This window comes from Zalophus californianus, chromosome 15 (genome assembly GCF_009762305.2).
Source record: "Zalophus californianus isolate mZalCal1 chromosome 15, mZalCal1.pri.v2, whole genome shotgun sequence".
NCBI classification, from domain to species: domain Eukaryota; kingdom Metazoa; phylum Chordata; class Mammalia; order Carnivora; family Otariidae; genus Zalophus; species Zalophus californianus.
The window spans coordinates 82,807,653-82,824,567 of NC_045609.1; the positions used below are offsets into that span (position 1 = coordinate 82,807,653).

General features: G+C 45.0%; 1 protein-coding gene across 1 annotated transcript in view; it reads right to left on the minus strand.

The window, feature by feature from the left end:
- The window catches only part of C15H10orf90 (chromosome 15 C10orf90 homolog), a 275,568-nt gene that overhangs the window by 23,240 nt on the left and 235,413 nt on the right, over positions 1 to 16,915 (minus strand). Inside the window, exon 8 of the mRNA XM_035724343.1 lies at positions 285 to 575. Within this exon, the coding sequence (XP_035580236.1) occupies positions 285 to 575 (291 nt within the window). The remainder of the gene's footprint in view (positions 1 to 284; positions 576 to 16,915) is intronic.

Consider the following 16,915-nt stretch of genomic DNA (forward strand, 5'->3'; position numbering starts at 1 on the left):
ATGTGCCTGGGAGTGGCTTTCCTCTAGGCCTTGGTGGATCCGGACCCGCTGCGCAGCGGGGCCGGAATCCCTGACCCACACAGGGTTGTCTTCTCCATGCTTGGGAGGGAGAACTCACCCACCATGGAAACCTGCAGGTCCTGCTCGCTCTCAGCTCACACGGTCCAGAAGGGACAGCTTTAGGAGGTGAGCTTGTGTGAACCAGGGCTCAGGAAGACATCATACCATTTTCCATATGAATATCACAGCAGAATCACCTCAACCCTACCTCCCTTGCTCCTTACCTTTGGGGAACTCTCTTTCTATCTGAACATCACTGTCTTCCTGTGGAGATGTGCATAAATCTTGTAAGGGGCAAAGAAAGCCAGATAAAGGGATTCCGGATTTCAGGAAGCTTTGCTGTTGACTCTCTGAGGGCTCAGAGAAGTTGCTAGACTGACAGCTGTTGTTTGGAGAGCTATACCCATCGGGAAGGAACTCTTTAACCAGCTTCTGTTCCACTGGGGGAGCAGACAAAGTCACACGTGCTTCTCCTTGTTGCTTCTCGCTGCTTCCAGAAAATACTTTTGCTTCTACTAAAAATAAAACAAGAGTTGTGCTCAAAACATCTGACAAGTGCACATCAAATGTACTGACTTTGGCACACCTTGCTTGTCTGGAGACGGAGACACAGGTGAGCTGGAGTCATTGGGGGCCAATGTGCACGTGCTCTGGGGGCACTTGTCACGTGATCATCGCTCTGGGTAGGACTTCCCCCAGCTTGCTGTGGAGCTCCACTGTATACACCACTCTCAGGCATTCAGTCTAAAGACTTTGTGCTCGCCAGCACCCTTAGAAACTCAAGTGACTTTCTCAACACTAGTCAAGAGAGTGGGTGGTTCAGCACACTGACTGTGGGGCCAGAGTACCTGGGTTCAAATCCCACCTCTACCACTTCTCAGGTATCCGGCCCCATCTATAAAATCGAGGTAATCACATTAAATATTACTTATTTATTATTATATCTATTTTCATAAGAAGTTAATATATGTATGTAACAACACATTTATATAATTTATATCATTCTTACAGAATAACATTACAGTGATTAAAATTGAGGCAATATGAAAAAATACTGATCCATGTAAGGTGTTTAGCATAGTACCTGATACACAGTAAGCACTTAATAAATGTTACCCATCACCATTAATGCAGAAACATTGATGGAGGCTCTGTACTACGGCAAGTACAGAGGTAGGAGGTAATTAATGAGGTCATAGTGCAGACTTCTCATAGAGCAGTGGAAAGAAAATGAATACAACATGTTGCTTATTGCCACACTGTAACCCCAAAAGTCTAGAAAGCACCTGCTGCCCATCAACAGGGGACCATTAGATCCTAGTGCCCCCACACTTTGCAGCAAGGGAACAGAATAGGGCAAATGCTCCTTTGTAGATGTGGAATAATCTCAGAGATGTGTTATCAAGTGAACGAAGCAAAATGCAGGACTGTGCATCAGGTCTGCTTCCACTGGTAAGTGCTTATATACTCAGGGCATCCCTGGAAGGACCCAGAGGTGCTGGACATCGGGGACCTTGAGGGCAGTGCAGGACCAGGAACTGAGAGTGGGGAAGAGACTTTCTTTTCACTGTTTGCCTCTTTTATACTCTTGGTTTTTCTTTTGAAATACTCTATAATGTTTAAAACTTACTCATTTTAAATAAGTTAGTGACTCTTCACCGGGCACCATCTCCTATGTTAAGGCCCTCTAAGGGGCAGGGCCCTACCTGGGGGAGAGAGCCCCCGCTGCCAGAAGCATGTGTCCAAACCCCCTTGAGCACTGAGGAGAAAAAAGTCCTAGGAACAAATAATAAGGACTCTCAGAAGTTTCTTGCAATATTTTCTCAAATGTCCTACGCAAAGAGGAAATGAGCCCATGACCACCTGGCATTGATTAGAATGGGGACCTCTTTTAAAATATCTCAGTTGTCTGCACTTCATTCCAGCCCCTCTGTCCCTGAGCCCTAGTGTCCTCGACAACGAGAACAGGTTGAGTGTGGCGATGTGGTGCAGGGTGGGGGGAAGAACAGAGGACACAGAGGGCGTGTCAGTGTGCTCCCTGGCTCTGGCATCTGGGGCAAGTGAATCCACATGGGGTAAAGCCGGCTTTCCATGTTCTTATAAACAAACAGCCAAAATGAAGGAAAGCACCTAGTGGGTCCCAGCACATTGGGGGTACAAAGAAAATGGCAGTTATTCTTGGCCCTGTCATTTGGAGAGGACATGTGGTCTCCTCCAGTAAAGGTTGGGCTTTGCTCATTTGTACAGAAAATATCTTTCTAAACTGTTATTTCAAAAACTGCCGATTCTGTTTAAGTATGAAGTGCCATGAGCAAAAAGTCTCAAAATAGTTATTCCTTTCTATGTTGCTTCCTTGTATGAGAAGCTCTCTTAAAAGAGTCAAAAACGAAATCACTGATCAGTGGTGCAGTCCCCATTTGCTCCTTGCATACTGGTGTCGGGCTCTTTAAGGGAGGCTGACCTACCTACCTCCCTACCTATCAGTTACCTGTTGATCTGGTTTCAGGTAAATTCTTTTTTTTTTTTTTTTAAGATTTTATTTACTTGAGAGAGAGAAAGAGAACGAGCAGGGGGGAGAGGGAGAAGCATGATCCCTGCTGAGCAAGGAGCCCAATGCAGGACTCAATCTCAGGGCTCTGGGATCATGACCTGAGCTGAAGGCAGACATTTAACCAACTGAGCCACCCTGGCATCCCTGGTTTCATGTAAATTCTTATGTGAAGCGTTCTCTGCAAGTCAGGTGGTCCACTGGTGACTTGGAAGAGTTAAGACAACTCCCAGAAAGTAGAATGCAGTTGGGGTGCTGGAGAAGAGAAAAATATGCAGCCCAAGAGGGACTCTTCTGACAACTTATTGATCAGATCTCTTTTTGTGGATTCTGAAAAGTACAAACATCAACCATGAAATTGTCCTCAGGCGGGTCTTCGCAAAGCAAGGATGTGCATGTTCTTTCTCCCCATTATGCCCTGCATGTGGGTTGGGCTGGAAGTTCTCAATTCATGCCCCCAATTTTATGTCTATCACCCCAGTGATGGCCCATTGCACTGCTAGCTCTGCCTGTCCTGAGAGTCTTAAGAGAAGCATGAGTAAATCAGCAGCCTCTGACAGGCATTTCTATTTCTTGACTCAAACTCAAAGCCTCCTTCCTGAGCCTGAATTTGGAAGAGCTGGGGCACTGCAGGTTTCCTTGAAATAGTAATGTTCCCTCTGTTGCCTCTTCTCAGATGCATTACCCTGGGGCGCCTGGGTGGCTCAGTCAGTTAAGCATCTGCCTTCAGCTCAGGTCACGATCCCAGGGTCCTGGGATCGAGCCCTGCATTGGGCTCCCTGCACAGGGGGAGTCTGCTTCTCTCTCTCTTTGCCCCTCCCCCTGGCTTGTGTTCTCTCTCTCAATTAAATAAAATCTTAAATAAAATAAAATGCATTACCCTATGGTTTGATCTTCTATAGCTCAAGTATCCAGCAAACTCACCTATCCAGAACTGTGCCATGTTCCGGGAGGTGAACAGAAAGCAACCAAAGATCCTGCCCAACAGTCACGATTATCTTGTGGATAATTTTCCCACCTATGTCAGTATCCATAAACAATATATTTCCAATACCAATAGCAAGCTCAAAGGTACTTGTTTTCAGGTGAGGATGTCATTGCACCTGTTACTCAAAAGCTTCCAGGAGGAGAGAGATCAGCAGGCTGGCTTGGCCACAGCTTCCCTGAGAGCTGATGGGGTGTGATTCCGGGGAAGACAGAGGGAAGCCACAAATGAGTCCAGAAAACAAGGGGCTGACCACAGCCTGGACAGCAGGCAGGGCGGGCCAGCAGGAAGACAGCCAGGGGAGTGGGCTGCTCTGGATTTTCTGTTCCTGCCCTCGCCGTGTGTAACTGGAGGCCTAGGGGTGAGATACAGTGGGATACTTCTCTGCAGCGAGATGTGGGCCTGAGCTGACCCAAGCACAGTGCAGGGAAGGGAGTGGGGACCTCAGGGACACACACAGCATCACAGCCAACCAAGAGACATGAACCTGGGCCAGGCGAGGCTACCACGAGGTCCTGAGCACAAAATGAGGAAAAGGTGCCCCTTCCCTGAGACACTTTACCTCCACCGGCAAGAAAATAGCATAATGAACCAATCTGATTGAAAAAGATACTTCAATGATTCTTTGCAAATATTAAGGCAATGCATAATCTTTTATGTTCTTTTTTTTTTTTTTTAAGAGAAAGAGAATCAAGGAGGGGGAAGGGGAGGCAGGGGAGAGGCAGAGGGAGAAAGAGAATTTTAAGCAGGCTCCAAGCCCAGCAGAGAGCCTGATGTGGGACTCGATCCCAGGTCCCTGAGATCACGACCTGAGCTGAAATCGAGAGTCAGACCCTCGGTGGAGCAAGATGGCGGAGGAGGAGGAGACCTGGATTTCGTCTGGTCTCAGGAATTCGGCTGGATAGGGATCAAACCATTCTGAACACCTACGAACTCAACAGGAGATCGAAGAAAAGAATAGCAACGACTTTCTGAACAGAAAAGCGACCACTTTCTGGAAGGTAGGACGTGCGGAGAAGTGACTCCGAGGCGATATTCGGGAGGATAGACGGCGGCGGAGGGGCCTCCGTCGGCCGCTTCTGGCAAGTGATGGAGCCGCGGAGCACAAAATCGGACCTTTTAGAAGTCGGCTCCGCCGAGGGACGTCGCTCCAGTGGCTAAGCGGGGGGTGGAACCCTCGCGGGACAGTGTGGTCTCAGGACCCTCAGGGTCACAGAAAGACCGGGGGTGCCTGAGTGCGGCAGAGCTCCCAGGGATCGGAGCCGGGAAGCCGGCTGCAGAGACGGAGCCGAGGCGCGGGCTCTCAGCTCGGGGTGGCCATAAACTGTGATCCGCGGCCCAGTCGGGCCACTGCTCCTCCAGCAGGGACCCAACAAGCGGCAGAGCCGGGGAGACTCCCCTCCCTCCCCCGGGAGGAGCGGTGCGGGAGCGCACCGCAGGGATCTGCTGGGTTTGGAGACTCCGCACGGGGTCGGGTGCCAGACATAGAAACGCTCGGTCACAGGCCGGGTGAGCACGGAGTGCGGCCGGAGACCGGGGACACGGGAGTGAATGCTTTTCTCTGGGGGCGCACTGAGAGCGGGGCCCCGAGTTCTCAGCTCCTCCGGGTGGAGATTGGGAGGCCACCATTTTCACTCTCGTTCTCCAAAGCTGCACCGAGAGCTTGCAGGGAACAAAAGCTCCCAAGAACAAACCCAAGCAGATGACTTAGACAAGGGCGGGGCAATTCCGCCTCCGGCAAAGACATGTGGGAACCACGGCAACAGGCCCCTCCCCCAGAAGATCAGCACGAACAGCCAGCAAGCCAAGACCAAGTTTACCGATCAAGGAGAAAGGCAGAACTCCAAGGATAGGGGAATACTGCACATAGAATTCATGGCTTTTTTATTATGATTCTTTAGTCTTTCAAAGTTAATTATTTTAAACTTTTTTTTAAAATTTTTTTCCCTTTTTCAACCAACATCTTATCAATTCCTTTTTTTTTTTAAGATTTTATTTATTTATTTGACAGAGAGAGACACAGTGAGAGAAGGAACACAAGCAGGGGGAGTGGGAGAGGGAGAAGCAGGCTTCCCGTGGAGCAGGGAGCCCGACGTGGGGCTCGATCCCAGGACCCCAGGATCATGACCTGAGCCGAAGGCAGATGCTTAACAACTGAGCCACCCAGGCACCCCTTATCGATCCCTTTTTTAAAAAAAAAATTTATTTTTCATTTTTAGAGTCATAGTCTATCCCTTCCTAGTAGTTACCCTTATTTTTGGCATATATATATGTTGTTCTCTCTTTAAATTTTTGAGATACAGTTTCTTCTAACAGATCAAAACATACCCTACATCTCTAATGTATGGCTTTGTTCTAGTCTCCTGCCTGATCACATCCTCTCCCCCCTTTTTTTTCTTTCTTTTCTTTAATCCTCTTTCTTTTTTCAAGCACCTTATCAATTCCTCTTTTTAAAATTTGTGTAATTTTCATCTTTACAGTCATATTCCATCCCTTCATTGCATCAACCCTTATTTTGTACATATATAAGTCTTTCTTTCTCTAAAATTTTGGGAGGCACTTTCTTCTAACACACCAAAATACACCCAAAATCTAGTGCGTGGCACCAATCCATGCACCGGCCTGATCATATTTGATCATAGTCTGTTTTTTTTGTTTTGTTCTGTTCTTCTTTGTTTTTATCTTTTTCTTTTTCTTTTTTGTTCTCTTCCTTTTTTCTTTCTTTCCCTTTCTTTTCTCCTGGTTTCAGGTCCTTTATGATTTCTTTAGAGTATATTTTCTGGGGACGTTGTTACCCTGTTAGCATCTTTTCTCTCATTCATCTATTCTCCTCTGGACAAAATGACAAGACGGAAAACATCACCTCAACAAAAAGAACAAGAGGTAGTACCGTCGGCCAGGGACCTACTCAATACGGACATTAGTACGATGTCGGACCTAGAGTTCAGAATCATGTTTTTAAACATACTAACTGGGCTTGAAAAAAGCATGGAAGTTATTAGAGAAACCCTTTCTGGAGAAATAAAAGAACTAAAATCTAACCAAGTCGAAATCAAAAAGGCTATTCATGAGGTGCAATCAAAAATGGGGGCACTAACAGCTAGGATACTTGAGGCAGAAGAGAGAATCAGCAATACAGAAGACCAAATGATGGAAAATAAAGAAGCTGAGAAAAAGAGAGATAAACAACTACTGGATCACGGGGCAGAATTCGAGAGATAAGCAATACTGTAAGACAAAACAACATTAGAATAATTGGGATCCCAGAAGAAGAAGAAAGAGAGAGAGGGGCAGAAGGCATACTGGAGCAAATTATAACAGAGAACTTCCCTAATGTGGGGAAGGAAACAGGCATCAAAATCCAGGAGGCACAAGAGAACCCCTCTCAAAATCAATAAAAGTAGGTCAACACCCCGACATCTAATAATAAAACTTACGAGTTTCAGAGACAAAGAGAAAATCCTGAAAGCAGCCCGGGAGAAGAGATATGTAACCTACAATGGTAGAAACATTAGACTGGCAACAGACTTATCGACAGAGACCTGGCAGGCTAGAGAGGACTGGCATGGTATCTTCAGAGCACTAAACGAGAAAAATAGGCAGCCAAGAATACTATATCCAGCTAGGCTGTCGTTGAAAATAGAAGGAGAGATAAAAAGCTTTCAGGACAAACAAAAACTAAAGGAATTTGCAAACATGAAACCAGCTCTACAAGAAATATTGAAAGGGGTCCTTGAAGCAAAGAGAGAGCCTAAGAGCGGCATAGACCAGAAAGGAACACAGACAATATACAGTTAACAGTCACCTTACAGGCAATACAATGGCACTAACTTCATATCTTTCAATAGTTACCCTGAATGTAAATGGGCTAAATGCCCCAATCAAAAGACACAGGCTATCAGATTGGATTAAAAAACAAGGCCCATCGATATGCTGTCTGCAAGAGACTCATTTTAGACCCAAAGACACCCCCAGATTGAGTGTGAGGGGGTGGAAAACCATTTACCATGCTAATGGACACCAAAAGAAAGCTGGGGTGCCAATCCTTATATCAGACAAATTAGATTTTAAACCAAAGAGTGTACTAAGAGATGAGGAAGGACACTATATCCTACTTAAAGGGTCTATCCAACAGGAAGATCTAACAATTGTAAATATCTATGCCCCTGACATGGGAGCAGCCAATTCTGTGAGGCAATTAATAACCAAAGCAAAGAAACATATCGACAACAATACAATAACAGTGGGGGACTTTAACACCCCCCTCACCGAAATGGACAGATCATCTAAGCAAAAGATCAACAAGGAAATAAAGACTTTAAATGACACGCTGGACCAAAGGGACTTCACAGACATTCAGAACATTCCATCCCAAAGCAACGGAATACACATTCTTCTCTAGTGCCCATGGAACATTCTCCAGAATAGATCACATCCTAGGTCACAAATCAGGTCTCGACCGGTACCAAAAGATTGGGATCATTCCCTGCATATTTTCAGACCACAATGCTTTGAAACTAGAACTCAATCACAAGAGGAAAGGCGGAAAGAACTCAAATACATGGAGGCTGAAGAGCATCCTACTAGGAATGAATGGGTCAACCAGGAAATTAAAGAATTAAAAAAATTCATGGAAACCAATGAAAATGAAAACACAACTATTCAAAATCTTTGGGATGCAGCAAAGGCAGTCCTGAGAGGAAAGTATATAGCAATACAAGCCTTTCTCAAGAAACAAGAAAGGTCTCAAATACACAACCTAACCCTACACCTAAAGGAGCTGGAGAAAGAACAGCAAATAAAGCCTAAACCCAGCAGGAGAAGAGAAATAATAAAGATCAGAGAAGAAATCAATGAAATAGAAACCAAAAGAACAGTAGAACAGATCAATGAAACTAGGAGCTGGTTCTTTGAAAGAATTAACAAGATTGATAAACCCCTGGCCAGACTTATCAGAAAGAAAAGAGAAAGGACCCAAATCAACAAAATCATGAATGAAAAAGGAGAGATCACAACCAACACCAACGAAATACAAACAATTATAAGAACATATTATGAGCAACAGTATACCAGCAAATTAGATAACCTGGAAGAAACGGATGCATTCCTAGAGATGTATCAACTACCAAAACTGAACCAGAAAGAAATAGAAAACCCGAACAGACCTATAACCACTAAGGAAATTGAAGCAGTCATCAAAAATCTCCCAAAAACAAAAGCCCAGGGCCAGATGGCTTCCCAGGGGAATTCTACCAAACGTTTAAAGAAGAATTAATACCTATTCTCCTGAAACTGTTCCAAAAAATAGAAATGGAAGGAAAACTTCCAAACTCGTTTTATGAGGCCTCCATTACCTTGATCCATCGCCAAACCAGACAAAGACCCCATCAAAAAGGAGAATTACAGACCAATATCCTTGATGAACATGGAGGCAAAAATTCTCACCAAAATACTAGCCAATAGGATCCAACAGTACATTAAAAGGATTATTCACCATGACCAAGTAGGATTTATCCCTGGGCTGCAAGGTTGGTTCAGCATCCACAAGTCAATCAATGTGATACAATACATTAACAAAAGAAAGAACAAGAATCATCTGATCCTCTCAATAGATGCAGAAAAAGCATTTGACAAAGTACAGCATCCTTTCTTGATCAAAACTCTTCAGAGTATAGGGATAGAGGGTATATACCTCAGTATCATAAAACCCATCTATGAAAAACCCACAGCAAATATCATTCTCAATGGAGAAAAACTGAGAGCTTTCCCCCTAAGGTCAGAAACACAGCAGGGATGTCCACTCTCACCACTGCTATTCAACAGAGTATTAGAAGTCCTAGCCACAGCGATCAGACAACAAAAAGAAATCAAAGGCATCCAAATCGGCAGAGAGGAAGTCAAACTCTCACTCTTTGCAGATGATATGGTACTTTATGTGGAAAACCCAAAAGACTCCACCCCAAAACTGCTAGAACTCATACAGGAATTCAGTGAAATGGCAGGATATAAAGTGAATGCACAGATATTAGTGGCATTCCCATACACCAACAACAAGACAGAAGAGAAAGAAATTAAGGAGTTAATCCCATTTACAATTGCACCCAAAACCATAAGATACCTCGGAATAAATCTAACCAAAAGGCAAAGGATCTGTACTCAGAAAACTATAAAATACTCATGAAAGAAATTGAGGAAGACACAAAGAAATGGAAAAACGTTCCATGCTCATGGATTGAAAGAACAAATATTGTGAAGATGTCAATGCTACCTAGAGCAATCTTCACATTCAATGCAATCCCCGTCAAAATACCATCCGCTTTTTTCAAAGAAATGGAACAAATAAACCTAAAATTTGTATGGAACCAGGAAAGACCCCGAATAGCCAGAGGAATGTTGAAAAAAAAGAAAAGCAAAGCTGGCGTCATCACAATTCCGGACTTCCAGCTCTATTACAAAGCTGTCATCATCAAGACAGTATGGTACTGGCATAAAAACAGACACATAGATCAATGGAACAGAATAGAGAGCCCAGAAATGGACCCTCAACTCTATGGTCAACTAATCTTTGACAAAGCAGGAAAGAATGTCCAATGGAAAAAAGACAGTCTCTTCAACAAATGATGCTGGGAAAATTGGACAGCCACATGCAGAGGAATGAAACTGGACCATTTCCTTACACCACACACAAAAATAGACTCAAAATGGGTGAAAGACCTAAATGTGATTCAGGAGTCCATCAAAATCCTAAAGGAGAACACAGGCAGCAACCTCTTCTACCTCAGCCACAGCAACTTCTTCCTAGAAACATGGCCAAAGGCAAGGGAAGCAAGAGCAAAAATGAACTGTTGGGACTTCATCAAGATAAAAAGCTTTGGCACAGCGAAAGAAACAGTCCACAAAACCAAAAGACAACCAACAGAATGGGAGAAGATATTTGCAAATGACATACCAGATAAAGGGCTAGTATCCAAAATCTATAAAGAACTTATGAAACTCAACACCCAAGGAACAAACAATCCAATCAAGAAATGGGCAGAAGACATGAACAGACATTTTTCCAAAGAAGACATCCAAATGGCCAACAGACACATGAAAAAGTGGTCAACATTGCTCGGCATCAGGGAAATCCAAATCAAAACCTCCATGAGAGACCACCTCACACCAGTCAGAATGGCTAAAATTAACAAGTCAGGAAACGACAGACGTTGGTGGGGATGCGGAGAAAGGGGAACCCTCCTACACTGTTGGTGGGAATTGAAGGTGGTGCAACCACTCTGGAAAACAGTATGGAGGTTCCTCAAAAAGTTGAAAATAGAGCTACCGTACGATCCAGCAATTGCACTACTGGGTATTTACCCCAAAGATACAAATGTAGGGATCTCAAGGGGTACGTGCACCCTGATGTTTATAGAAGTAATGTCCACAATAGCCAAACTGTGGAAAGAGCCAAGATGTCCATCGACAGATGAATGGATAAAGAAGAAGTGGTATCTATATATACAATGGAATATTATGCAGCCATCAAAAGGAATGAGATCTTGCCATTTGCAATGATGTGGATGGAACTGGAGTGTGTTATGCTGAGTGAAATAAGTCAATCAGAGAAAGACATGTATCATATGACCTCACTGATATGAGGAATTCTTAATCTCAGGAAACAAACTGAGGGTTGCCGGAGTGGTGGGGGGTGGGAGGGATGGGGTGGCTGGGTGACAGACATTGGGGAGGGTATGTGCTATGGTGAGTGCTGTGAATTGTGCAAGACTGTTGAATCACAGATCTGTACCTCTGAAACAAATAATGCAATATATGTCAAGAAAAAAAAAAGAAGATAGCAGGAGGGGAAGATGAAGTGGGTAAATCGGAGGGGGAGACGAACCATGAGAGACGATGGACTCTGAAAAACAAACTGAGGGTTCTAGAGGGGAGAGGGGTAGGGGGATGGGTTAGCCTGGTGATGGGTATTAAAGAGGGCACGTTCTGCATGGAGCACTGGGTGTTATGCACAAACAATGAATCATGGAACACTACATCACAAACTAATGATGTAATGTATGGTGATTAACATAACAATAATAAATAAATAAATACATAAATAAATAAAATCCAAAAAAAAAGAGTCAGACCCTCAACTAACTGAGCCACCCAGGCACCCCTACAATCTTTTATGTTCTTAGGTGAGCCCATATTGAGCCATTATCCCCCCATTGGCCTACAGTCCTACCTATGACAACTTGGATCACAACAGAAGCTAGAAAATGAGTAGTGGTTGCTAAAGAGAAGGACCCGCACAGCATCCAGATTCTGTCAGTGAATCGCAAAGAAAGAGCGAATTAATAAAACAGGAAAACACACACATGAGCCAGAGAGGACAGTTGTCTAGGGGATGCTGAATAGCCCAAGGCAGGTAAGTCACATACAGAATACATTTTAGAGTCATTTATCTCCAAATTAGTTTAGATTTTGTTTTAGGTGTTTTGGCGTTGAAGATGGAACTCAGCTCCTAGGATGGTCCTCTCTAAGGGTTTGGGCTACCTCTGTGCACCTTCCTGCCTTCTTAAAACAGACCGAACCCAGCCAATTAGCCAAAGAGACATTTCTGATCAAGGCTGGCTTCCTTGAATCCAAGGCATACATTTCCTCCCATATTTCAATGTTCCTGCTGGGGATATTTCTCCCCTCGAAAGTTGGACCTTCTTACAAATGACTGGGTCTTAGAAACAGAGTAATTGAAGCTTCTGTCGATGTTTCTGGGTCATGGATATAAACATGAGTTTCTAAACTACAGGGTGAGTCTGAGGATCTCCTAAAGGACAATGTTATTTGCACTGTAGCCCTGACTGCCCTCCCCCGTCACCACCTTATTAAAGCTCTTATGTCTGAATTTTCTATACAGTTTCCCTAATTCCTCCCACAAACCCCATAAGCACTGCATCTCACTGGAAACCAAAGACGTGAGCTTGACAGGACTGTGTGTCAATCAGTCAGAAAGCCACTCTGCGTGGTACCTTGGGGTCAACTGCAAGACTCTCCTTGCTTTCGGCAGTACTTCACTGTCTCCAGTTTTGGCACAGGGACCCAGGAGGCTGCCGCTGAGGGCATTCTCTGCACAAGACATGCTAATTTTTGGACACAGAGGCTGTTGCAGGGAGAGGGGAGGTGGCACCATGGACACTCAATAGCACACGACTTCTTCAGCAAGGGCTTTGCTCCTTTCACCAAAGAGAGAGAAATCCTCCAACTACCTCCAATTACAATATGCAGAAGGTGAAATTAAAGAAAGTCAATTGGTGGCCCACCAAGAAACTACCAAGAGAGGAAATAAAGAAGAGCATTTTGCAATGAGCAAGGCTGGTGGATGTTTCGTCTTTTTTACTCAAGGCTTCATCTTTGGGCTGCAGGTGAAAGCTCACGTGGAAATGGGTCTCCACGTGGGACCCTGCATCCCACCCAATCCAGACTTCTGTTTAAAAGCAGCTGAGAATTGTTTCAGCATATTTCTGTTCAGTTTCTATGAGGAGCTGCTGCGGCCTAGGAAGGGAGTCCAGGGAGGGGAGGGGGGGCGGGCAGCAAATGGGATAAACAGCTCCCGGCAGAGAGGATGGGGGCCGCAAGCCCCAGAGCCAAGCCACCCAGCTAGAGCTGCTGCACAGGGGAAGAGAAAAGAGATGAAAAGGGAGAGCCCAGGGGAATAGACTGGCAATGTAAGAAGCAGAGGGTAAGGATGAAAGGGCGTCCCAAGGTGGCTGGGCCAGAGGAAACGCATGAGGAACGAAGCCCTTTCCTTCTCCAGAAATGAGACTTCCTGCCCATGCTAGCCCTTCCTAGACAGTAAACAGCTCTCCTCTGTTATACGCACCAAACATCAGAACCCTGTCTCTCCCTAAAGAAGTAGACTCCATGGGGGAGGGGGCGGCCACCAAGAAATACAGCGGACTTGTAAGTGGGGGCAGCAGCTATCATCCGTGACAGAGCCTTCCCCTTCTGGAACATCGGCACACAGTGGGGGAGGGGAGAGCGGTTATGTTGTTAAGATGTCTATATGGATACAAATATGCCTGCACCGGGATCGGAAGATCTCTGTATTAAGAGAGCAAGGGAAAAACGCACTATGTCCATTGCCATTGTTCCAGGGTCAAGTTTCAAAATACCATGTGGGAAACGGTGCACGTAAGTCTCATTTACAGCAAAGGCTCATATATGCAATTCCTGCGAAGAGAAATCTCTGGGTAATATCTCCCCTCTCCCAGAGACTATCTAGAAAGGACACTGGATAAATAGAGCTGTTTTTCCAATTACGTCATAATCCTAGAGGTCTTAAGGCTGATGAACAAAAGTCTCAGAACATACAAAAAGTATTTGGAAGACAGAAATAAAACGCATGCCCATGTGTACGCACACACATATATGCCTGTCTGTTTTCTGTAACACGGTCACCTTGAACACACTGCAAGTGATGATCAAGAGACACAAGTTCCAGGTGATGACTAGATTACACCTATCTACCTTACACTCAGGAAAGACAGTCCCCAGGTCATTGGATAGTCCATAATCTTTTATCCCAAAACATGATTTCTATTCCTGAAGCACAGGAAAAGCACATTTTAAGCCATTTCTTAAAACTTGATGCTAGGGGTGCGGTGCCTGGGTGGCGCAGTGGGTTGGGCATTGGACTCTTGGTTTCGGCTCAGGTCGTGAGATTGAGACCCGTGTCAGGCTCCGTGTGGAGGCTGCTTGGGATTCTCTCTCCCTCTCCCTCTGCCCCTCCCACTCATGCTCATGCTCTCTCTCTTTCTAAAATAATGAATAAATAAATCTTAAAAAAAAAAAAGATGCTAAAGTTCCCCAAAGCAACCATTTGGGAAGATAATTTTCACATTAAAGCACACTTCCTTTAAAAAACTTTTCTCAAATTACAAAAGCAATAAATGATCAAATTTGAAGTGTAAGAAAACATACAAAAAATTAAAATCACTGACAAGCTGTCACTCAAAAATGTTCACAATGATTTTCTCTGGGAAGTAGGGCACATTTCCTGTAGAATAATTACTTTTCCCTTTATTTCTTTCTTTTCCATTACAGATATCACCTATAACTAGACAGGATCACCCACTTCCACACCAGTGATAACATAAACATGCAGGTTCATTAATATATTATTGTTTGGAGAGGTTTATGGCTGTTGATAGCCGCTCTTTCCATTTTGCTTGATAATTCTGGCAGGCTTTTATCTCACCTCCTCTTCTTGCTTTTCTTGGGTGCTCTGACAATTACCAAGCAGGTAATGCCGCACGTTAAAAATTGATTAAAAAGAAAATCAAGGCAATCTGCCAGGTGTCAAAGGGAGCAGCAGAGGAGAATCTTAGTCAAGGCTCCTGCAGAGTGAAATGCCTGCTGGGCATATGTGCGTACATTTGTGTTAGTGTGAGTGTATGTGTGTGTGAGTGCGTGCATGTGTGCATGCACTCATGTGTGTACATGTGTCTGCATGTGTGTACATGTGTCTGCATGTGCGTACGTGTTAGTTTGTGTGTGCATGTGTGCATGCACTCATGTGTGTACGTGTGTCTGCATGTGTGTGCGTGTGTGCATGTACTCGTGTGTACGTGTCTACATGTGTGCATGCACTCATGTGTGTACGTGTGTCTGCATATGTGCGTGTTTGTGTGTGCATGTGTGCATGCACTTGTGTGTACGTGTGTCTGCATGTGTAAGTGTGTGCACGTGTGCATGCACTCATGTGTGTGTCTGCATGTGTGTCTGCATGTGTGCATGCACTCATGTGTGTACATGTGTCTGCATGTATGCATGTGTTAGTGTGTGTTATGTGCTCATGCACTCGTGTGTGTGTGTGTGTGTTAGTGTGTGGGGTGCATGTGCCCATGCATTTGTGTGTGCATTAGTGTGTGTGTTAGTGTATTTATGTATGTGCATGCACTCATCTGTGTGAGCGTGCACACGCGTGTGTGTGTGTGTTTCCATGTATGTGTGTGTGTGGTGCAGCCAGGGGCTTCCAGGTCTTACCCCATCACCTTCATCTGAGGTTTCAGTACTCCAGAGGAGAAAACAAGGCTTCTTTTTGGTCTCTCCTGCTCTCTCAAAGAAAATGCCTGACCTCTTGATCTTCAACAACACTTTACTGAGCACCTACTATGTGCCAGGCACTGTTATAGGGCACTTGGGATGCAGCAGTGAAAACAACATAATTCCTGCCCTCATGCCAAGGGCCATCAATGTCAGCCCCCCTCTTACAACCAATGACCGTCACCTCCACGTCCACAGCCAGTGACATCACTCCTGCTCCTTTAGCCAGTGAAGACACCTCCATGCCTATAACCAGTGACATCACCCCCACTACAGCCCACCACTCCTACAGCCAGTGACCATCACCTCCACTCCCAACCCTGCAATGAATGACATCACCTCCTCTACAGCCCACCTCCCACAATCGTGACGATCACCTCCGCTGCAATGCCCCTCCTACAATCAGTGACATCACCTCCACTCCAGCTCCCACTCCTACAATCACATTCCATACCTGGAATGTATCTGCACCCAGAGCAGCTGCTTCTCCAAATCAGTAAATGGAAACCTCCTGCTCTCTGACTCTATCCACTAACTCTTCCAGCTCACAGGATGCTACTTTCTCCAGGCCATCCAATCTTCATTACTAAGATCTCAAGTCCCCACCACTTCTGTGGCAGACTGGCTGGCTTCCTACCCAATCTCCATTTTGTCTTTTTTCTTAGAGAATCCTCATTTTGTTCAAGATGGCCATGAGCCCAGCTAAAACCAAGATTTTGGTGTCATAGGCTACTGATCTGGCCAGTGACATAATAGCAGAACTCCTTTGGGAGAACTTCTGTGAGGTCTCAAGAAGGACCGTTCAGCTGGTATTTACTGAGGATGTGGATGTGATGGCTGGAGTCCCAGCAACTATCCTATGAGCTTAGTAAGGAGTCAGATCTGAAGGAAAGTAGAGCAGGAAACCAGAGGCCTGGGCTCCCGATGACATTGTCAGCCTGCCATATCTGCCTCAGACTGCCCATCTCTGGACTTATTTTACAACAAAAATAAATTCTTGCATTTTTAGGCCACAGCTTTATAGATATCTAGTTACTCAAAGCTACACGCAAGTCCTAAGTGATACAACCCCCATCCATCAGGGCATGGGTCTGGAGCAGCTGGGTAGTGGTAACATGTCTCTGAATCACAAGGAAGTCTTGTTAAAAACCAGAATCTGGGGCACAGCTCCAGGGTTTCCCACTCACTAAGTCCAGAGTGGGGCCCAGATGTGCATTTCTGAGTTCCCAGGTCATGCT